Genomic DNA, 23237 nt, shown 5'->3' on the forward strand with positions numbered 1-23237 from the left:
AATTCATAAAGATTGTTTGGAACCCCAAAATCACCATTATTTTTACCCAAGCTAACGCGGATGTTGTGTAAGTATACATAATTTCCCTCCTTTTCATCGTTTTTATTAAAAGAAATGATTTCATGACTCAGAGATAAACCCAAATTAGACACATGCCATCAAATGTAAACGCAGTGCGGCAGTTTTTGAATGATCCGGTCGCACATGTTTCGGACATATCACATGCGACAAACCGACTGGTCGGCGGTGCATTATTTTATTAGATCGGCGACCGCAGAGAAACTGCCGCCGATACGTTACTGGAACATTAATTTCGCACAAACATTATTGTCCAATTTGTTTATGGCATCGGCGTGCACGCGAATACTATGCAATTCCGGCGATTCCGCTCTCGATTAATACATTTCGCCAGCGTCGGATGTTCCTCTGTTTGTATGTTCGTGTTTTTGTTTGGTTTCCAATTGGAAATTTGTTTGGTTTGGTGCATTGGGATTTTTGTCTTTTTGATTGCGGTCGTGGCAATTCTTGCTCAAGTATCGTAAAGTGTTTCTCAAGCTTTCTCAACGTATAAAGTTATATATTAAAATTTTAAATAATATATATGTCCACCACAAAAAATTCAAATCAGCAGTATGTTTAATGAACAAGGTTATTCCAAACGTGCATTTCTATCAAAAATCCATCGAAACGAACGATTTAAAACCGTATATTTTATTCCGAGTGATATTCGGTAAAAAACACGGAGAAAAGTAATTTTCCGTTCGTGCCAGGGGCAATTTTGGAAGTTATGACAACTAGAAACGGGAATATGAACGACAAGTGGAGAAGAAGTTTACAATGTTTCAGATGTGTTTGAAAATTTAGGGATTTGCATTCGTGTCAGAATCACCGGAAATTGAAAATATCCAGAGATGTTCTGAAAAGTCGTCCAACTCGTTCGCGGAGTGCCTTTCACACAAGTCAAATTTCGCAAGTATCAAAAGTTACAATACGAATATTGAGGGATTATAACTTTTGGGGAAGTTTTAAATTGCGCCGGCCTATATAAGGAAAATAAATCATTTTCCTTGCGCTGACTTTAGCCCGAGGAGACAAATGTCGGGGATAAAGAACTTTCTGATTGACTCGTGCCTCATTTTAATTTGTTCTTTCATCCCTTAAAACCTCTAAAGTGACGAAATCCATCAACTTCTTAATTACCCATCAGAATCTCAAACAATTTAATATAAACAACTTATTTAAACAGTTCGAATAATAAAATTTTTGTCGGTTTAATGATCATCGGTAGATGCGAAACACCTGGAAGTTTCAAAAACGGCGATGATAACACCGGCCACCACTTTAAATTAACAAGGAGCAGTAACGGACCACTTAAAACTTGCGAAGAGTAATTTTCAGGATCGCACTGCGTATTTACTCAAACGGCGAGAAAGTTGCCCTCTTAAAGCGATTGCGGCAATAAAACAAATGCAATTACGCAAGAGTTTGTCAGGAAGTGGGGTAAAAATTGGCAACGGGAGGGAAGCACAAGAATCACTTATTTCTGCATAGTTTATGGACGGATACTGAGAACCGAAAAGTTTCGGTAGTAATTCGCGTTTTTATTGCTTTTAGATGAGTTTGCAGGAAATAAGCTTCGTCTCTGCTAAATTGCGATTGAATTTCATTTCATAAATAAATTTACAACCGTAATCACGTACTGATGCCAAAAGGGATGAGCGAAGTGCATTTGTTATTTGTTTTATTTCGAACAGCTTTTCATTACTCTATCTATTACAAATATAAGACACAAATTTATGCTGTGTTAACAAAAATTACTTTTACATATTCGTTAATAAAATTAAATAAATTAATATAATTTTGCTCTATATATTATCTCCCATTGATTGATTTTTTCAATCAGAATTAAACTGAATATTTTTCTGTTATTTTAAAATTATGGTTCATTCGTGCGTAAAAATTTGTTGAAAATGGAAATGTAATACACGATGGCATAAATATTAAATTTCAAATAAATTTGTAAATGTGTTGTTTTTCATTTTTATGCAGTTTCTTCCGCTTCTTTTCCACTGTACCATTAAATTAAATTCAACATAGTTCGTAATCAATCACAGCAGATTTCACGCAGCATTATGCAATTTTCCATGTTGCAGAGTTAATAGTCGGACGTCGCAGGACACGACACTGTCCAGATACTAACATGTTGCCGGGCTAGTAAATTAAACAGAAACAATCATCATTTATCAGGTGGCCGTGTATAAAGGTCTGCTGCTGACAGTCGTTTTACTGCATGACATCTGAAATGAACATTATAACTTGATAGGCCTGCGGATTAATACCGAACGCACACACGGGGTTTTGATGTACCCTTCACGCCGCGATCGCACTATGAACCACTTTGGACATCGATCGATTGTTAACACAGAATCGTTGTCAGCTAATTTATTGCAGACAATAAAACTCCTGAAAACAATACACTTCATCCGTTTTTCATATTTGTTTTAGCGTTGAACACACGGCTAAAATCACAAAATCGCGTAAATAACTGGTTATTCACCCAAGGAAAAATTCTAAATATGTTATAAAGCGAATACAATTACGAAAATCCAACAAACAATTTATTGGTTGTGAGACCCAGAAGCTATTCGTACAGGAATTGAAAATTGTAAATCAACAGTCCGTTTCGCACTTGTTTCTCAATTGTGACCGTGTGTCGACCCTCCGACGTTATTTATTTCCTATTTTTCACGGACGGAGACTTGATAAATTATTTACAAGCGCGATCCAGTCACCTGTGAATAAGTAACCCCGAACGAACCGCCTTCTTTCTACCGGACAGTCATTGTAAAAAGCAAGTTTTTAGGTGCTTTTCCGTGTTTCGCTGTTGAAAATGGATGTCGGTTTTATTTTGTCGAAACGACAGATAAAACGCAAATCAAAGTTACGAGTTGATGGTTTTAGACAAAGGTCTTTTTATACTAAAAACGATTTATGGGGCCTAATTTATATCTAGTTTAAAACTTCTATTTATATTTTTTTTAAATAAATTGTTTTTTATTGTCTCACATTTTTAATGTTTAATGTCTATTTATATTTAAATTATTCTATATGCATAAAAAATAAATTGAAATAAAAATATGAAACTTTATTCAATTAAAACTAAAATGAAGATAAACATTATAAAATGAAGATAAACAAACATTATAAAATGAAGATAAAAAGAACGTTTTGGTTGAAATCTTTTTTTAACACCAAATATCTTTTATTCTGCCAGTAGTCAATTACGGGAATAGTTTTAATTCTAACAAAACATCCAATGCTATCTTGAAGTTAGGCGTATTTTACAAAAAAGTCGACACAAAAACAAACACAATCACATAATTCTGTCAGTAGTATATGTATAGGAGATATAAAAAATATTAATTTGTACTTATACATAATTCCAAATTATCGACTAACTTCATAACTAAGCAATTGTTTATTTAGTTAAACGATGATTATATAACAAGGTCAAACCAAACAGAAATTCGAGTAACAACGTTTCGTTTTTAATATATTTTTTACTACTTGAGAAAATGGACTTTTAAACGCTCAGTCATTTTATATAAATAATTTTAGAAATTAATGTAATTACAAATACAACTAAATTCATTGGTGTATTATTAATGTATAAAGAATATATAACAATATCAATTTGAGAACACATTTATGTCACATTTATGCATAAATGTTTTATCAATAGTAAAGACAATGGCCACAAGACGGAATGTTTTAGATACAATCATTCACAATGTGATTTGAGTAATACAAAGAAATATAAAAAATATAAATTTTATAATGTCTTATTTAAACAGAAATTTTACAGTTGTGATTCCATCGTGACTCACACAAATCGACAAGAGAGAACGGCGTCTTGCAAGTGTAACAAAATATGTTCTCTTCGACAATGTGTATTTCCTTAAAATGTCTGTACATCTCGGCTCCTGACGATAATTTGATGTCGCAGCAGCTACATCGATATTTAATAACAGGAAATATTTTATCCATTTGACTCTTTGGAATTTTATGGTCAATCAATGAGTTGAGATAAGTGAATGAAATGTTGGGGCGTGTTTTGTCCTGGAGCGCGGTGAAGTAAACGAGGCCCATTTCTGTCTTTGGGATTATCCATTCACAAAATCCAATGTCCGTTTTCGTTTGTGTCCCGCTGATGAAAAAATAGGTTATTTACATATAAATACATATGTATAAACTTACTTTGAATTGGTCAAATTTTTCACTCTTACGTAACTGTGTTTGCCAATATTGAAAGTAATCACAGTATTTGTAGCCATGGTCCCATTTATGTTTATATCAGCGATATCGAGTAAAAACTCATTCAATATAACTTTAATGTCCTTTAAGAACTCATTTCCAATACCATACTGAAATTGTAATCTTTTCTTGTTTTAAATTTAAAATTATTACATTTTATACCTACACTAGACACATAATGAGTCAATGTGTCAACATATTTTATACAATAAGCTTCAATGTATCGCAAAGTATAAATATCCCTTGTCAACTGTGGTTTAATTAATTCAACACTGTCTAAAAATTCAGGTTTTTCATGTTTCATAAAAGTTGTAGTTAAACCCAAATATCGTTTATATTCAGTCACGTTTTTTCTAGTAAACATTAGTTCTGGAGATTCAAATATCACTTCTACATATGGCCAGTTGTCTATCCTATTAAGTCTTTTGTTAGGTCTACGTTGACGATCATTACAACTTATAAAGACATTGTCTGAAATAAGGAATAAAAAAATGTTTTATATTTATAGTAAAAATATATTATATGATTATAGAAAATAATTACCTGGACTAGTTAGAGAATCTGTAAATGTTATGCTGCTTATCATGGCAGGGTTACAAGTAATATTTATAATGAAAGGAGCAGTTGTATAATGTGTTTGTGTACTACGTTTGGAAGTCTCTTGACATTTTTCCTTCTGTATTGCATCTATCACAGTCTGATATTCAGATTTGCCAGTATACAGTTTCAAAGTTAAGAATTGTTTCAATTTGTCAAACCACTCATTTTCAGATAATTTACCTGAAAAGTACTCTCTGCCTTTTCTCCAACCTGGCCATGAATTGATGCACACAAGAAATAATTTAATTAAAAATGGTTTTAAACTTTGCTGACAACGATCATAGTCTATTAATAGATCTTTTTTAATAATTCTGATAATTACTTGTTCATCTAAGCTAATTTCCTTCCTTTGTATAATATCAGAAAAACATTTTCTCAAAGTGATTTCATCTTCATTAATTTCTATACTTTGGACGCCTGTGTCCATTTTACAACTGGCACTAGTTGCACCTACATATCAACCATATAATATGGTATTGTATGATTTTAGCTTAGCTGTTTTTGTTATGATTTAAATTTATCATGTTTGTTCATCAGTTCTAATTGTAGGTTAAGAATCGCAGTGTTGCCAACATTCATCCCATTCTCAAAAACCACTTTGTTTATTTTTATTTGGTTGGCGTCAAATATAACCTAAATTTAGATTCAACAACTTCAATCACTCAAGCAATATTTTTGTTTAGTGTTTAAAAAATATGATTTACATTTCCAGTTATTCTAATACTTTTTTAGATCTATAATAAACTTAGAACACCAACAAACTGTGAAAGATATGGAGTCAACAAAAGACGAAACACAATTAAAGTGTTATACAAAAAATATTGAGGTATACAATCTTGAGGAGTGCTTCAGAGCGATACTCGCAAAGAAACCAGTTACAATATCTGCAGGCACAGCATACAAAATAATAATTCAACTGTGCAACACACCTATAACATACGGAGATCACAGATTAAAATCAATTCTACCTTACATGTTGATGCACCACATGACGATCTGGCCAGGTTGGCAAAAAATTCTCAAATATAAATCGAACAACTTAGAATTTAATAAATCACTTGATGTGTTCAAGAATTACCTCACATATAAAATTAACTATATAATCAAGAATGACTTCAAAAAGGCTTTAAATCAATATCTTAATGATGACAAAGCCAATAAAGCAGACAAACCAACATCTGATTCTTTCACACAAACTGAATGTCAAATTAAGGATTTTTCTCCATATACTATTGTTGTTAACACACCAGCAGATTGCATTTCCAGATTGCTATTTAGTGATGGCCCCGATGGTAATTGATAATTATACCAATGTTACAAAATGTATGTAGCGTTGTGTAAATGATTTTTTCTTTTACAGAAAAACTTGTTTTAAAATATCATCAACAACAAGGTTGGTCCAACCTAGATGTCAAAATAATGTTCAATTGGCCTCATATTTCTGTTAAGTTTTCAACTTCAGAAATAGAAATAAGAAGGAGTAATAAACACCAATATGTACGATATATATCACTACCTGCATCAATTAGGCACACAATGAAATCTGATTTTATTGAAGAGGTAGACTATATTGATGAGAAAAGACAAAGAAAAGCATACACTGTGAATCTCTTGAAGGAATACTGCAGGAAGTATGTAGAATCATACAAAAGACATGTTATAGAGGTAGAACACAAGAAAACATTGATTAATCATATTGTTAATATCATTCTTTACAGACACAAAATCCAACACTTAGTGAAAATATGTCAGATTGTGAAGAGTTTTTAGCACAATTCTGTATGGACATTGAAGAAATAAACATCAACCAATCATTTGCATCAAACACATCAGTTCTTTTCAATATAAGCGGATTTTTATACAGCAGAAGTAAAAAGATGAGAGTAGAGTGAGTAAATTTTCAAAACATTCTAAAAGTTAAATAATTTGAATTGTACAATTGTCTCTTACAGAAACAATGAGCCTACAGTCTGTTTGTTTGAATATTTAACACCAAAAGTTGAACTGAGTTTAGTTCGTTTCTACGGCGTTGTGACTGACGAAACAACAGGTGTATCTCAATTTAGGACATTAAACAATCCATCTATGCCTTTCCTTAGACCTACGATGGAATATAACTGTACTTATTGTCGAGTCAGGTTTTTAAGTAAAAAAACTTTAATGGATCATTTATACCAGAAACATTCACCAGAACCGTCAATGGTCTGCAGCAAATGTGCTGTACAGTTTGATGTTGTTAGTCTAGCCAGAAACAGGTGGAAGCATATTTGTAAAGCTGATACAAATGAGACTACACAAGACGACTCGCAGATATCGCAAAATAACGGAATTTAAAATTCAACGGTGCTTTATTTTTCATTATAATTATTTGCACAAAATTATACTGATAATTGGTGTACAATTTTTATTCTGAAACAATCAACATTGTAATATTAAGTGATTTTTATGTTTATGTACATCACACTGTTTAGTTGAAACACAATGTTTATGTGTTTGATTTTATTTTTGAAAAATATTAAATTTTCATTCAATAAACATTTATATGTGAATATACATATATGCATATACAAGTTTATTTCTTTCAAAAATATAATTCCGCTTCCTATTTTTAAACAGTTGGAGTTGTCAATTGAAGATTTAACCTAATACACAATTGGATATTTTATTGGCAATAAATCAATGAAATATGTCTTAAAACAATAATGTTTCAATTCAAAAATATATTTCATCATTTTGTGTCGCAAATATTGTCATTTTGCATTACAATTTGAAACACGTTTGTATGCCTTCAATTATAAATAATAATAATATATTTTAAATTTAGTTGGAACACCAAGTGGATACATATATTACTGCATATTTGTACATTTCATTTATTTATTCTCTTTTATTGCATATTTAATGAAATATCAATAAAAGTTTTTGTTTGTTAAGATTAAAATATAGTAAATTAAAAAAGTTCCATAATCCGTGTCGACATATTTTAAAACATTATACATGTTCTTCTATCGCTATCAAATCTCCGACACGCAACAATATTATCGAAAGACGCAACAAAACTTGTTTATTTATCATTTTATGAAAATGATATTCTGTTGGATTTTTTCGTTTAGCTATTTGCAGTTAACCACCAATGGTCATTTATATAATCCAAAGGGTCCGACTTTCAGGAATTTGTCTATATTATGTCTAGAAAATATAGTTCGAGATCATTTTCATTCGACAAACACTGATGGAAATGCAACGCATACACTATTACTAACTATCATGGTTTCACCTAACTTAAGTTCTCCAGCTTACGAAATACAAGAAGGTAAAGTAATATATTATTTAATAAATTAATTTAATAAAAATATTTACATTGTTTCATTATTTTACGTTTAGGTGTGTTAAAGAAAGTCAACAATTTAATACAATTTCAAATTGAAGTAATAAATAACAAACGTACAAGTTTTGAAAGCTTTTCTGCTTGTGAAAATTGTCCGGTGGGAGAAGGTGTGACACCAATATTTAAGAGTTCGTTCGTACCAAAACCCGAATCGAACTTTTACGTTATAGTTATAGACTCATATAAGTCATTCGAGAAAAAATTCAAAGCCCTAAAAAGTATAAGTACTTACAACTCTCATGCTCAATATCTTATCTTCTTCGCAAAAATAACAGGAAGTTCCATCAATGTTATGAAAAAAATATTTGAATTACTTATGTCCAACCTCATCTTTGAAGTAATTATGTTGATACCTCAAAGTATTACACTATTTAAATTATACAAATTGAAGTACAATGTTGAATACCCAGATGAATGCATGTCAATTTTGAGTTACACCATCCTTGATGAATGCCAAAACGGTAAGATGTAACTGTAAGTTAAACGGCTGGTTCATGGAATTTTTAACTTTTAGGTATAATGGTAAATAATACACATCACTATTTCACAATACCGTCTAAAAAATTGTTCGATAATTGTTCAATCAGAGTTTTAGGAATGCCTTACGCACCGTATGTTATCGATTCTGACAACGGTGTTGAAATAGAGATCTTGAAACAAATTGGCGACTTACTTGGCCTCCATTTTAAGGTGACTGTTAATAAAGAAGCTGCTGGATGGGGAGAGTTTGAAAATGAATCTTGGACTGGTGCTTTGGGAAACATTTCCAGAGGGGAGTTTGCATTAGGAGTGGGCAATTTAGGAATTGACTACAAGTATCTGAAAGATTTTGACTTCACCAGTCAACATGGTTCTGAGCATTTAGTATGGATTGCTCCTATTGCAGAGTTTGTTCCTAAGTGGAGAACGTTGTTTTTAATATTTCCCATGGAGCTTTGGTGTTGGTTTCTTGCTAGTTTCCTGATAACGGGGTTTATCTTTTATATTTTCTCAAAATTTACTAAAGAAAATCAGAGTTATAATACGTTTGGAAGTAGCATGTTTTCCGCATATAGAATTTTCATAGCGGTTCCTGCGGTTTTTCCTGACAAATATATTGTTAGAATATTTTTTATGGGTCTTGCAATACTTAATATTTTTATAGGTACTATGTACACTTCTGCATTAGTATTTTATTTGAAAAATCCTGTGCGTGAATTTCAAATAAAAACAGTGAGTGACGTAATAGAATCAAGATTAGATATTGGAGGCTTGGAAAATTATAGGGAATACTTTGAAAATGCGTCTGATACTGATTCAAATATAATTTACGAAAGATTTCAAATTGAAAATGATTCTGCAGTTCATTGGTTAAAATCTGTCGCTGTTGATAGAGATACCTGTTCAATATTCAGTCAATTATTCGTGCAATATACCCTAGTTCAAAAGGATAACATATTAGTGGACTATAGAGGTCTTCCTAAGATATACATATTGCCTAAGGTACTTTTGCAATATCCGTTGAATTTTATTCTTCAGAAAGGTTTTCCATTAATACAACAATTTAATCGTATTATAGAACGATTAAAAATGTCAGGAATTCTCGTAAAGTACTACAAAGTATATATCGATGCAATTAACAAGATGAACTCAATAAAACATAAATCTGACGTATCTTCTTTACAAATTGAAAATATTCAAGGACCAATTTCTATATTAATTTTTGGATATGTACTTGGATTATTGGCTTTTATATTCGAATGGATATGCTACAAATGTTGTCAATCAAAAATTAATGAAAGAAATAAATTGAAACGCAAATAGTAGAATAGATAATTAACTGTGCACATTTTTGCAAATATGGCATGTGTAATAAATAAAATTGTGTCGTTCTAGTAGTATTATTGTGGATAATAAGTTCATAAATAAGATACGTTAATAACATAACAAATAAAGTTTATTATCACAAAATAATCATTCAATTTTTTCGGGTATGGACGTAAAGTAGTTCTGCAAGGTTTTATTTCTAAACATAAGGACGGAAATGACTGATCCCAAAGTGGCACCAATCCAGTATACCACCATGTGTTCTACGAACGTGTTGCCTTCGCAGCCTAGTTTCAAAGAAGTTGCCAAGGCCGGATTAAAATAACCACCAGAATAATTAAAAGCTGAAAATAATTGTTTTAGAAATAATATAAGGAAGATAAAATTATCCTTACCTATTACGACCATCATAGTTGCAAAAAATGCGTCGAGAACTCCTATAAACTTTGCATTGGCCTCGCTCAAAGTTCTTGATGTAATTCGACACATAGCTGTTCCCACTGCCTCTATTATTGCTCCAGTCAACATGTCTACCTAAAGAAATAGTCAAATAAACAACAACCAATAAAACAATTTGATTCTTAATTATCAAAATATTATTAATAAGTGTATGTTGGTTTTTCCGTTACATGACAAAAATTGTTTGTCACGTTTTCGGATACACCATTAATTTAGGCCCATTCGCTATGCGATTAGACAATATTTGTTCTAATCCAGTCTCAACAGAGCCAACAACAACACCAACAATAAACATAAAATTCACCTGTAAATCTGCAGCGCAATCTTCAAATGCCTTTCCTCTGTGCGTCTCCACCAATTCTGTAGCCCAAAATAATTGGACATATCGGAAAGTGACCAATCCACCAAGTACTTGAGACAAAATTATCAAACCCACCGTGGAAAAATTCTTAGTGCCTTCCAATAATTCTTCTAAAGGCATATAGGGACATGCTGATGATTCCTCCCAGCAACTCGACCACCAAATGGTCAATAGGAAGAGGTACAGAGCGTACGCTTCAATGCCCCAATTGTCTGCAACTGAAATAAGAATAAGATAAAATAATCATATGTTACATACAGACAATTTATATAATATATATAATAATACTGTTTGTGCTTAATATTGACGTGGTCAGTTTATGCTGTTGTTAGCTTTCTTGATCATCTAATAATTATTATATTTGGGAAACTTTAGCTTTTAGTAGCTAATCTAATCTAAAAATTACTAATTATCAAGAAGCTTTGATAAATATAACCTTGAATGGCTAAGTTTGTATATAAAGTTAATAATAACTAAATAAATAAACTATATCTTACCTTGATAAAAGGTTTTTGTTATATGAATGGTTTACAGTTAAGCATCTTAACTTAAAATGATGTTTTGGTAACACGTGAAAGCAGTACAGTAAAATGGAAATCTGCGGAGGCAATAAACTAATCAAAATCAGCTAGACTGAATTATTTTGTGGTATACCAAAAGTAGCCTCATCGAGTATAAACCTATAATAATTATCTTAATCAATGAATAAAATGATGAAAATACTTTCGACGTGTATAAAATGTAATTAAAACATTTTTTTTATATTGTAGTTAAATTTCTTAATCATCCAACAATTGACATTGTCGAACGATCCTTACTCTTAACTATAATTTTGGCCCTCATTTACTCTAAACTTATCAAACGTCACAGATAAGTCTAGTCTGGAATGGCCAGACAATCAAAAAATAGATTACAACCAATTTGTCACTTACCGGTGTATTTACTTTAATTAACAGTGTGGTATGTTAGTTATGTATTGTAAAACCCAGAACTAGTTGGTGCCACCCTTGCAAGCAATGGAAGAGAAGGGCAATCTGCGGAGGCAACAAACAAAAATTACGGCAAAGCTTAAAAAATCGTTCACTTAGAACACTAACATAAATTAAATCATCATATTCGTCTCAAAAAAGATTACCTATAATTAATTCGAAGCAAGAGGCGCACAGTTCTAATGTGGCAATGAATTCCAGCACCAGTATTTTGAAGAGATTATCACTCAATGATTTTTTTGCAGCTTTTCTGAGCAAACTGGCCAAGCCCAGAGTTAGGATAATAAATGCGGTTGATATGAATATAGGGTTCACTCCTAAGATGTTCTTTTTCTTGCTGTAACAAATTACATGAATGAATGCATTTTTCAAAAGTTTAAATTAGAGAGATGAATTTAAAGATACATGTTGTTTCAAAAGGTATAAATTACTAGTTCAAGAACACATAGAATGTTAATTTAGCTGTAGAAAAATATTTACCTATAAATTATCTCATTTTATTTACATAATTGTGATGTTCTGGCAATGTTTCAAGCTTGTATTAAGGATGACTATGCTATGGACTCTGTGTATTTTTATACATATGAATATTGAAAGTATTTCAATTTTTGTTACGTTTTACATGTAACACTAAAAATTGAAATAATGAACTAGAGTTCATGACGTAAATTGCGTAGAATATGCAGATTATTCAACGATTTTGATAAATTACCGTTTTCAGATAAGAGCAGAAAAAACAACTTTATCGCTGTTTTAAATAAAATATCAGGAAATGATTATATTGAATTAAATTTTTGTCTTTGAATAGAACATTTCTAACAATTGTATGTACTTACCTCCATCCAACGACACCGAGGCTCTTGAACACCCTCCATATTCTTCTTGGCAGTGAGACGCTCATCTTAACTGTCGATTATTTAAACATATACTTTTTTATACAGATTTAGTTCGTTATTATCGTTTCGAGCTATGAGTGACGACACATGTTGGACTCTGAGAGATATAAGAGCTGAGAACAAATCGAAAATATATTCTCATGCCAAATGACTTCCTGGGAGAACGCGCTAAAAATAACGTAGCGTCTGGAGGGGCCGATCTGTCTACTGAATAATGCAGATGTTTCTGCAGATCCTGATTGTTTTACTCAATTAATTAACAATCTTCCAAATCTATTGAAAAGAAATACTGTTCAACAGTTACAGTTATCCAGAAAAATATAATTATATATTTATAAATAATGATTTGAATTATTTTGTATAAAATTTGTTGACGTATGTTGGCCAATTATCAAATTTGACTACATCCCATATGTTTAAAATTATATAACGTGTAAAAATATTACACTTACCTTAAAACACTGATAGGTGCCATATCTTTAATTGTTAATAATTTAAAGCTATGAGAAATTGAATCATGAAAAAAATGGCAATGTTATATTTTATTTAAAAGTTCAATTTATTCGTACTCCGAACGTTAAAGCATATAGTGTTTTGTAGTATATTATTAGACAAAATTTATTCTTTGGGGTTTCTGGCCACAACCGCCAAGTAACAGAAAGCCCCGCAACGTGGTACTGGCTGAGCTGCCAAAAATGCTCCGCCGTCTGGTGAATTTTCATATAGCATGGGCATTTTTCCACCGGTTCCGTCTTTGTTGTCAAACGTGACGTCTGGATCATCAACTCCGACGCCGGGCTAAAGTTTTTAAGCCCAATTTATTGCTAGGAATATTTTTTATTATTTTTATACTTACCAAAAGGTTGGAAATGTTGGGCAACGGACTGGTGGGAGGGTGATCCGTAAATGGAGCTTCCAGGAAACCACGCTGAATGTTGCTGATCAAATAATACATGAAATCGTTGCGGAGCTTCATTTCTTGCACGGTTCTGTTGCTGGAGGCCAGTTTTCTCATCCATCGCACGACTTTTTGCCTGTCTGTAAAAAAATACAACAATTGATTATTGCTTTTATATATTATGATTGATACCTTCGCATTTAGGCAGATTCGATATGGCATTTTTCGCCAAGAACATGTTGTAGTTGAAGTCATAGTTCAAATCTTCAGAGTTCAGAGACATACTGGTGATTTAAGGGAGACGGAGTTTTGAAGTAAACACGAAAATGATTTTGATAGTATTGCAGTTGTCAAATTATATCTGGTACCATGATTTTTATTGACGAAAACTACTAGATAAAAATTTGCGAGTTTCAATTATTTGTTGATAAAATTCTTAACTAGGTCAGTTATGAATTTGTCTTTAATTACCGATTTAATTTATATCTTGTTTAGTTAAATTAGTGCATTATAATCTAACCAAATATTTAAAATTGTATTGCTTAACCACAAAAGTAGTAAATCATCACTTCGTACGCAAATCGTCTGTAAACAGTGATCGAGATAAGTTTTTTTTATACATATACATATCAGATAAATAGAGTGAGTTGATAACATCAATTCCACAGAAACAAGTAGCATATTTCTATTACACCATTTGTTCCGTGATTGTGAAGATGCAGTGCGAGGATTTTTTTCAGTTTTTTAAGCGTGTTTGGACGTTTTTATTACAGATTACGTTCCCGCGATACAATGAAAAGCGACATCTAGGCTCAAACAGGGTTAGTGCATATTTACCTGCATATTATTCAATTATTCATTCATTTAGTGTTTAAGAATCCTATTAATATTATATAAGTATTATTTTAATAAACTGAAATTTACTTACTATACTGTAGGAGTTGTTATTAAAAGCACTGATTAATTTTTAAGAACTAGCAAATCATCATCAATATTCCTAGAGCACTACATAAGGAATAGTGACTGTGTACTCGACAGGTTTAGAATGAATAAAAATATATCTTGAAGGAGAATAAACAGTCGAGTGAAGATAAATTTTGTATATAATAATACAAGAAGAATAAATTGTTGATTGTTGATTTTGTATATAATAATATTTAAGATTTACATTTTTATTTAAATATGAATATAATTATTCCAAATAAACAAGCATAAACTAAAATTATCAAGTTAATATGTTACAAAATATTTTGCTATTAAGCATATACAAAAACCTAATTCACTTTTATTATTTTTGTTTTTTATTTTAATTATTAATTTGAATTTTGTTAGCAAATGAAAAAAATTACGATGCTGGAAATAATTGTACATACCTACAGCGCAATAGGGGTTGCATATCAACAAGTGTTAAGCCACCAATCCCGCAGCATTCACGCCGAAAGTGACGTTTAGTTTGTTAACAAAGCTTCATTGGAGGTTATAAACGGTATTTCCGATTTTATGTGCATATTAATGTTAGTTAAATTCGTAAACGCCATATTTTGATTTGAACCCTTTGAATGTGATCCAACCTGTTAACTAATCGTCCTAAATACAACCCGTAAGTAACGAACACGATTAAATGTTATTGAACTTACCCATTGAAAAATGACTAATACCTACATAAATACCATAACAGTGAGTAAATCGTTTTCGTTTCAGGACGTCGAAAAATCCGAAACGAACATGCCAGCCGAGAATTCGAACGAAATCCGCGCAAAAATCGCGTACAATGGTGAAGTTTTAATCACCTACATTGATCAAAACATATCTCTGGAGCAATTGTGTCAGGAAATGCGGGAGATCTGTCGGTTTTCCCAGGATCAGATATTCACAATGAAGTGGGTGGATGAGGAGGGTGATCCTTGCACCATTTCTTCACAGAAAGAACTTGATGAGGCCATTCGGCTCTATGAAGTCAACAGGGACTCTGAATTGACGATACATGGTGAGTTCAGTTAAAATTGGTGATTGGGAATTATTATTAGCATAATTATATTTATCTCTGAAGTAAGTAGTCATGGAAACTTATTGATGCTAACTATCATATAATTACTAAATTAATTTCTCTAACTATTGAATGACTTCATTACCACAGTTTTATATGCTATTATTTTGGTCAATACAGCTTCGATAGCCTGTGTTTAACCAAAGTAATCATGACTAAATGATTCTTTGCTTTTTTAATGTATTATGAGTTTATTTCAAAATTAATAAATTTCCTGACTAGTTGTAGTCAGGGTTTTATATATGTATTCAAATAATTTAATAGATTTATTTGATAATTCTCATCATTACTAAAGAGATACCTATTTTCGTTTTCGCGATTATTTGAGATGTTCCGTGTTGCGATTATTTTTTGTTTGCTCTTGGTAAGTAAAATAAAAGATTAGATATTTGAAAATGTTAACATTCTCGTGAAATGATGAATTTCAGAGTAACTCACAGAGTATTTTTTGTTTAAATAATCATCAATTTAATTTTAGAAATCTCTTTTTCTTCTTTTTTTGTTAATAAAATTAGTTTATACACTATTTTATTTTAGAAATATTTCTGTTTGAAAATTATTTATTATGTTTAATATTTATTATTATGTGTTCATTTAAATTTTGTGTAGTGTATATGTTGAATAACTGAAATTTACATCAAAGTAATGAAAATTAATACTTTAAATTTTATTTTTATGGTGTAAAATTTAGAGTAATGGTTTTAAAGAAACACATAAAAATTATTTTTCTGCTTAAATGGCAGACTTATAATTAATTTAATAATATATAAAATTTGAATCTAATAGTATGATTTATGTATCAATAAAACATGTTTATTATATGAGAAACACAATGAACACTGCATCCATCAATATATAATAATAATTGTAGTTAAATTACGTTAAAATAAGTATTAGCTGCTGACCTAGAAATTCAATTTGACGAGTATTGAAGTAATTACAAATGTAATTTAAGTATCGGTAATAAAATCGAGGCGTTAAAATTATTAATAGAACTGACAAATAAGGCGATTAATTTTGCGAAGCACGCCATAAAATGTAAACGCTAACGACAATTTTATAATGCGTTTAAACGTGTTTATTAAATTCGTACTATGTCAGTTCTCACAAGAAACGATCTTAAAATACATATTCGTTTTTATTACTGTCGTCTTAACGAAACGAATTTACAGTTACGAATTGTATGGGACGTATTTCACATTAAATTTATATTTCAATATGAATTTGTAGTAAAATTTACGGATAATGATGCACAAAAAATTGAAGAAATTCTGCGAAATGTATAACTGTCCACTCGTATGTTTTATTCTGTGCGTTTGTAGTTTTATGTATAAGCAATTATTCCTGGTTCATGACTGAACAAATGATACTCGTATAAACCATATTAATCATGCAATGTAATATCAAACAACATTTATTCTCTATAAAACATCGGTTCGGAGATGAGTTATCGACCAGACAGCGTAATGTCTTTTGCGACGTACACAGGGTTTGAGATTACCTGTCCGCAATTTATAATACGCCTCGTGTCCCTTTAATTTCTGCGTACAGAAAAACCGCAACATCTTTGTGAAAGGCAGCAATAAATACACAAAGGCCTCTCTCACGCCATATAAAACTCCATATAAGTTTTAAAATTCATCAGCTCGTCCGCCTTTATCCGGGCTCTTGCGAAGTCTCTATCAGTCCGTTCTGACTGAGGGGGGGACTGGACCCCCACAGAAGTTAGGTACACCTCCGCGTCGAGGATTATAAGATAGAATGGTGGACCGTTTATTATTTATGAAACTCATTCGGTGCAGTTCGTGGTGGTTCAAGAAACTGCCCGGATCAGGTTGAATAATTGATTAGACTTTGATGGCGATATTCCAGGCACCTCCCTGTGCACGCAGCTGTGGGCCAATTGATCCCCAGTTTTGCCGAACAATAGTATTATTACCGTCAAATTCTGACCGAGCCAATTTATCACACTGGCCACCGATATTTAAATAAATGCGAGACATAAATCAGTGTACCGAACACAAAAATTTATTTGGCGCATTGTATCAATTCCAAATGCGCGGGCAATTAATAAACGAATGGCGCACACCTGGTACATACCCAAAAATGGATTTAATCCCCGCGGCTAAGTCCCCATCTGTGTGTTGAACGTTTTGTTTTTACCACTTTTTTTACATATTGATTTTTATTTAAGTTTTAGTATTGTATGTTGCAAACATTTCTTTTAGAATCAATTGTTTACATTGATATAAAGTAGCAAATAGTAATTTATCATATAACAAGAACGTCGTTTATTCAAACGGTGATGAAATGATTGAATGTGTTTGATGAGTTTCATATCTAGTATGAGAAAACTTCTTTGTAACCAAGCATTTGCTTTTTTGAAACATGATTGGAAATTGATGAGTTATTTATTTTACCTCACATATACTTTTTACTTTTGTTTTAAATTTCTAGACTGAGATTCATGTTAGTTAGGTTAGCACGTTTATTGTCAATAATTAGTACTTTGCTTACTTAGCAAACTACTAATAAATAATTCATAATCATTTTCGCTTAATGAAATATCAAGTATATTCTAGAAGTTCATTTATTAATATTATCTCAACGTATTAACGGTAAAGTAATATGGAAAGTTTAACATTGAAAATGTAAGTTTATTGTAGTTGTTAATTACTCTAGTTAATAATCACATATAATATTTAAGTTTCTGAAATTAATTTGTAAACGCTAGTTATATATATTATTGATATACATCAAAATAATAATTTTTCCATTTTTGTTAGTTGAATATTTTAACAATAAAACCGTGATTAAGTACATATCTAAGAGCCATGGTTTTTATGAAGTACAGTCTAACGTCGATAACTCGAACAATAATTTGTGATAAAAAAAATCGAGTTATCAAGACAGAAAATTATAAACTTGTATTTATCATGAAAGTATGATTTAAGTTAGATATTACAAGATACTGGTAGAGTACACAACTTATCACAAATAATATTTTGAAACCTATAAATATGTAATTAATAATACAATCGATATTATTATCGTGTATTATGTAATGTTTTTATTTTAATGCAAAAAAACAGCTTTTTGTATGTGACGAAAGGATTTTGTATTATCATTTACTACGATTCATTAGCTACGATTAAACCGTTCCAGTAAGCTTTGTTTATATTTTCATTTTTTACTCTCTTCGAACAATCAAGTTCAATTACAGTAATAATTGACTGCCTATTTTTTAAAACAATGCCTATTCTATTTACTGGAATACCATACCTCACAGCTACATCTTTCTTACGCGAACCATTTTCCATTTCTTTTATAAGTTTAAATTTTTACGTTTAACATACATGTCAAGGTTAACAAAAGCCAACGTAAAAAATCTGACAGGGTTTTGTTTACTTATAACAGCATACCACAGGATCACACGAAGCCTAGTACTGAACTACCCTAGCATTACCATGCTATAAAGCAAAAATTCGCCTTATCGAACGTTGCACCAAATATCTAGTTCTGAAAATATTCGAGTAATCAAAGTTCCAGTTATCAAGTAAAAATTACATATTTTAACCTGACCGATTTTACCAAACAATTTGCTTCGAGTTATCAAAAATTCAAGTTACCGAAGTTCGACTGTATTATAACATAATAATGTATTAATAAAATTAGACGCACAAATGTTTTCATTAGATTTAAATAAGATACCATTTATTTACCATAATAATAATTTTTTAAGGTAATATTATCATTATTAAACATGTGCCATTTTGAAAATATCATGACGTGTTATTGAATTCGTATACCGTATATGTAAATATACGAATTCAACAATGTGACATAATAGACAGACTTAAAGAAGCAGTAGGTTAGTCAAAATGTAATTAAAAAACAGATTTCTAATTCAGAAATTAAGTAAAAAAGAGTATTTATTACGACGTTTTACAATTTGCATTACTAGTCAAGATAACTAAATATTTAATTTATAAGTAAATGGAGAATTATTTCAACTTAAAATGCTAGTTGTATTAACTTACAAACCAGCTAACTAACTTCTAGGTTTTATCATGTTTTTTTCTAGTTTTCATAATTACACTAATTATCTAAATTATTTAAGTATGACTCGTTAACGTAATTAAACTCTAAACATCTGATAGTGTGACACATACGTGATTAGTATAGTCAAGTCATTACATCTCGACCTGGTAAACTTCAAATCGACCTCGGAATTTATCGGAGACGTATAAAAGTATATTCGCCACCTGCAAACCATCAGTGGTTTCACCTGCGGAAGTCTACATTTCAAACTATTCCTTAGCATCATATATTGTTATTATTAAACAAATTTTATGGCAACTATCGTTTTTGCAAATCGTGGTACGCGCGAATCCCCACGGATGTCTCGATTGCATTTGCAGATGGTCGCACATCTAACGTTATGGTGTGCGGGAGACTTCCTCTCACTGTCACCGCGTAAACCACGATTTTTACTTTGGCAAATGGACTTTAAAGTTAGCGGAGCGTGGATGATCTTATTTATTGTGGCTTTTATGGGCTTTACGGCTTACATGTTTGCGAACCACTCGATAAACTTAATTAGTGGCTGATCTCCGGATTTTCTACTTTGGGGCATTAACCATTTATGGTCGTGTTTTGATGTCAGACACGGAAAATTGGTTCTTCCAACAGCTTTATTATAAAAGAAAAGGAATAAAACCGTGAATTACACACGTGGACGATAAAAATATATTGTTCCCATCAATAAGTTACGTTGAAAATCGGCTCCGGCAAAAGAATCTCCCGGGACAACGTTAATTCCCTCCTGTTACAAAGGTGGAGATTAAATTTCGGAACGGTAGGGATTAGGACGAGGTTTCTGTCGTTACGAGCCAAACGTCACATCGAATACTGATTACAAATTGTTACAAATGTAAGATCCCATCTCCGTCGAGTTACGTGACACGACAATGTACTACAAGATATTTAACGTTGAACGGACATCGTACCGTTCGCAGCCCGGTCAATCCTAAAGTTATTATTAAGTTTAAATTGCGCAGATTGTGACTGGGCTTTTAATTAAGCCATTAAGATAGATGGATTGTATAGACTATTTGTTATTTTATAAATTTATTACAAAACTTTAAAATAAAATTTTATTTTAAAATGAAACGTAATTATAAAAGTTATCAACTAAATTTCGACCCTGTTTGTGCCTTGACAAATAATTTAAAAATATTAACTTCAGTTGGTAAATTTGGTATATTAGTTTTTCTTGATTTATTAACAATTAATCTAAAATTTTTTATAATAAATACATTTTTTTTAAAGAGATTTTTGTTTAAAGACTATTTTTATAATAAAATTGATAATTTACAAATTTTAGTGTATTGAAACTACATTCATCCGTAGAGGAAAAAATAACTTACAGTTTCTTGATATCTAGGGTTTACTTTAAATAGAAAAAAACTCTTTTTATAAAAACTTTGGTTACTTAATACCTTGTTGACGTTTTTTGTTTTGTTAATACACTAAATATGTTTTATAATAAACACTTTTTAAGAGAATATTTTTATAAATAAATAAAAAAATAAAAAATGTCTTCTTTTTAACCACATCCGTGTACATACATATTTGCTTTCATTTACATTTATTAACCGATTTTTTGTATATCGATTATTTTAAATTTAGCAATAGACTAGGTGCAATCAAATTTAAGGTAAACGATGACTAATTCTAATCTAAATACATACCGTGATGGAAAAAAGTATGGATATATATTTACTTGTTACAAATGTTACTTACTGTTTTCTGTAGTCTGTTGCAAATCGGAACAAATCTAATTTATTGCAAAATCGGTTCATTAATCACATTGATCATTATATTCGCATGTTTTTACTATTTTTTTCTAATAAAATATCAATTTCCCGAAAAAAGTATGGAATATTAATATTCATAAAAAATTAACAATAACTTAGGTATTTCAATGTTTTGTGGCATAACCTTTGGCTTCTATGTCTGCTTCGCATCTTTTAGACATCTCTGCAATGTGTCAACAGAAATTTGTTTCTACTGCTCCTGTATGGTTTGCTTTTGATGCTTTTTGTTCTGCCTAATATTTCAAAAGATGCTCAGTAAGATTTAGATCAGGGAACTGAGATAATCATTCAAGCAGAGTTAAGTTTTTCATTAGAAACCACTCTTTAATAATATTAGACGTGTGTCTTGATGAAATATACAACGAAGTGGCGTTTCTTTCTAAGCAAATGGAAACATGGCGTTTTCCACTATGTACAGGGGCAACTTGGGATCGAGAAAAGTATCCGCAAACCATAATGCTTCTGCCACCAGGTTTAATCGTATAATGGTATCGTTGCGCCACTGACTGTCTCACAAATTTTCTGCCATCCGACCCAAACAAATTAAATTTACGTTCGCCCCTCCAAAGGACAGTGATCCATTTTTCCTGAATCCATTACTAGTAGGATTTTGCAAATGCCAGTCGGAACGCTTTGTTTTTCTTTAATGGCAGATTTTTTAACTGCAACTCAAAATTATATCGAAATTCTTCCGTGATTTGTCTTGGAAGTTTTCCGTCGATTTTTAACACCACCTTGAGTGTGGAATTTGCACAAAATCTTCGAAACAGCACTGTGAGTTATATGTAATGTTTCTGCCACGTCACATTACGTTCGGCCACCTTCACAAACTTCAACTGCTCTTTTTCTAAATTGAAGTAAAAAGTAAACGTGTTTGGGCATTATGAAGTTGAAACTGACGGAAAATTTTAAGAACTAAAGTAGAATTGACCGCAAATAAAATAATATTCCATACTTCTTTTCAAGCCAAAAAAAGTATCCGATAAAAAGATCTAATCAAGAAGTGATGAGTAAACACAGCGAATTTGTTTAATGCCATGGATATGAAAAATCCTAGGGGATAAAAATCTAATTTTTACAAATACTTTATATATTTTCCTATTACAGTAGGTATGTAATTATTTTACAAATTTGTGCTTCGTTCGAAATATGTCGCTTACAATTATTTTATTTTATCTGGTCTCAAGTATCATAAACGTGTTTGTGTTCTACGTTGTTATAAGCATTTGTTGTATATTTTTGCTCAAAAATCCGGTAGATTTTACCCAGTTGGAGAAATTCTACGCCAACCGTCCTACGTTTTGGTTTAGTAGCTTGAAATTTTTGTCAATGTGCGTTATTCACAAACAATGGAGGCGAAGGATCACATTACTATTGTTTCCTGATCAACATTTCCAAATGGTTGATTGTTTCGTTAACCTCGAATCAATGTATGACACGTACGCGTTTATTTCCCAAGATTAGCAATTGTTTGTTGACCGATGTGAATACGTGGATGGCACATGAAGCATCCATTGTTCCCGGCGTTCCGTGTTTATCGGGAACCCAAGACGTATTTATGGGCTGTGTGCATGTGTTGCACCCCGTTTATCGGGCCTCG

At 31.4% G+C, this 23237-nt stretch overlaps 5 protein-coding genes across 5 annotated transcripts in view; 2 read left to right on the plus strand and 3 right to left on the minus strand.

The window, feature by feature from the left end:
* Positions 1-3130: 3130 nt before the first annotated feature.
* LOC109596022 (uncharacterized) lies at positions 3131-5435 on the minus strand. Its single transcript, XM_049964713.1, has 4 exons — positions 4858-5435; positions 4481-4785; positions 4258-4424; positions 3131-4207 (listed from the first exon to the last, which is right to left on the minus strand). The coding sequence occupies exons 1-4, from the start codon at positions 5339-5341 to the stop codon at positions 3847-3849; spliced, it is 1317 nt and encodes a 438-aa protein (XP_049820670.1). The 5' UTR covers positions 5342-5435; the 3' UTR covers positions 3131-3846.
* Positions 5436-5576: 141 nt separating this feature from the next.
* LOC109596023 (uncharacterized) lies at positions 5577-7472 on the plus strand. The gene is made up of 5 exons (XM_049966253.1): positions 5577-5591; positions 5647-6206; positions 6275-6579; positions 6633-6802; positions 6867-7472. The coding sequence occupies exons 2-5, from the start codon at positions 5687-5689 to the stop codon at positions 7246-7248; spliced, it is 1377 nt and encodes a 458-aa protein (XP_049822210.1). The 5' UTR covers positions 5577-5591; positions 5647-5686; the 3' UTR covers positions 7249-7472.
* A 2748-nt stretch (positions 7473-10220) lies between these two features.
* On the minus strand, positions 10221-12960 carry LOC109596020 (aquaporin-11). The gene is made up of 5 exons (XM_020011473.2): positions 12754-12960; positions 12064-12254; positions 10872-11146; positions 10504-10642; positions 10221-10452 (listed from the first exon to the last, which is right to left on the minus strand). The coding sequence occupies exons 1-5, from the start codon at positions 12816-12818 to the stop codon at positions 10256-10258; spliced, it is 867 nt and encodes a 288-aa protein (XP_019867032.1). The 5' UTR covers positions 12819-12960; the 3' UTR covers positions 10221-10255.
* A 376-nt stretch (positions 12961-13336) lies between these two features.
* LOC109596028 (uncharacterized) lies at positions 13337-14075 on the minus strand. The gene is made up of 3 exons (XM_020011480.2): positions 13904-14075; positions 13670-13851; positions 13337-13611 (listed from the first exon to the last, which is right to left on the minus strand). Exons 1-3 carry the CDS (start codon positions 13992-13994, stop codon positions 13432-13434), a joined length of 453 nt encoding a protein of 150 aa, XP_019867039.1. The 5' UTR covers positions 13995-14075; the 3' UTR covers positions 13337-13431.
* An 887-nt stretch (positions 14076-14962) lies between these two features.
* Positions 14963-23237, plus strand: part of LOC109596030 (atypical protein kinase C-like) — a 43953-nt gene continuing 35678 nt past the window's right edge. Inside the window, exons 1-2 of the mRNA XM_049962032.1 lie at positions 14963-15311; positions 15413-15698. The gene's annotated coding sequence lies outside the window, so the exon portion shown is untranslated. The remainder of the gene's footprint in view (positions 15312-15412; positions 15699-23237) is intronic.

This window comes from Aethina tumida, chromosome 1 (assembly GCF_024364675.1).
Source record: "Aethina tumida isolate Nest 87 chromosome 1, icAetTumi1.1, whole genome shotgun sequence".
NCBI lineage: Eukaryota > Metazoa > Arthropoda > Insecta > Coleoptera > Nitidulidae > Aethina > Aethina tumida.

Excerpts from the sequence above, each read along its gene's own strand:
- LOC109596022 (XM_049964713.1), bottom strand. The coding sequence starts at position 5,341 with ATGGACACAGGCGTCCAAAGTATAGAAATTAATGAAGATGAAATCACT. Across the intron at positions 4,786-4,857 it reads AGATTCTCTAACTAGTCCAG|ACAATGTCTTTATAAGTTGT; the intron begins GTAATTATTTTC and ends TCCTTATTTCAG. Across the intron at positions 4,425-4,480 it reads TGACTCATTATGTGTCTAGT|TATGGTATTGGAAATGAGTT; the intron begins GTAGGTATAAAA and ends TTACAATTTCAG.
- LOC109596023 (XM_049966253.1), top strand. The coding sequence starts at position 5,687 with ATGGAGTCAACAAAAGACGAAACACAATTAAAGTGTTATACAAAAAAT. Across the intron at positions 6,207-6,274 it reads ATTTAGTGATGGCCCCGATG|AAAAACTTGTTTTAAAATAT; the intron begins GTAATTGATAAT and ends TTTCTTTTACAG. Across the intron at positions 6,803-6,866 it reads AGTAAAAAGATGAGAGTAGA|AAACAATGAGCCTACAGTCT; the intron begins GTGAGTAAATTT and ends TGTCTCTTACAG.
- LOC109596020 (XM_020011473.2), bottom strand. The coding sequence starts at position 12,818 with ATGAGCGTCTCACTGCCAAGAAGAATATGGAGGGTGTTCAAGAGCCTC. Across the intron at positions 12,255-12,753 it reads CTCGGTGTCGTTGGATGGAG|CAAGAAAAAGAACATCTTAG; the intron begins GTAAGTACATAC and ends AATTTGTTACAG. Across the intron at positions 10,643-10,871 it reads ATTGCGCTGCAGATTTACAG|GTAGACATGTTGACTGGAGC; the intron begins GTGAATTTTATG and ends CTATTTCTTTAG.
- LOC109596028 (XM_020011480.2), bottom strand. The coding sequence starts at position 13,994 with ATGTCTCTGAACTCTGAAGATTTGAACTATGACTTCAACTACAACATG. Across the intron at positions 13,852-13,903 it reads GAATCTGCCTAAATGCGAAG|ACAGGCAAAAAGTCGTGCGA; the intron begins GTATCAATCATA and ends ATTTTTTTACAG. Across the intron at positions 13,612-13,669 it reads CCAACATTTCCAACCTTTTG|CCCGGCGTCGGAGTTGATGA; the intron begins GTAAGTATAAAA and ends TAAAAACTTTAG.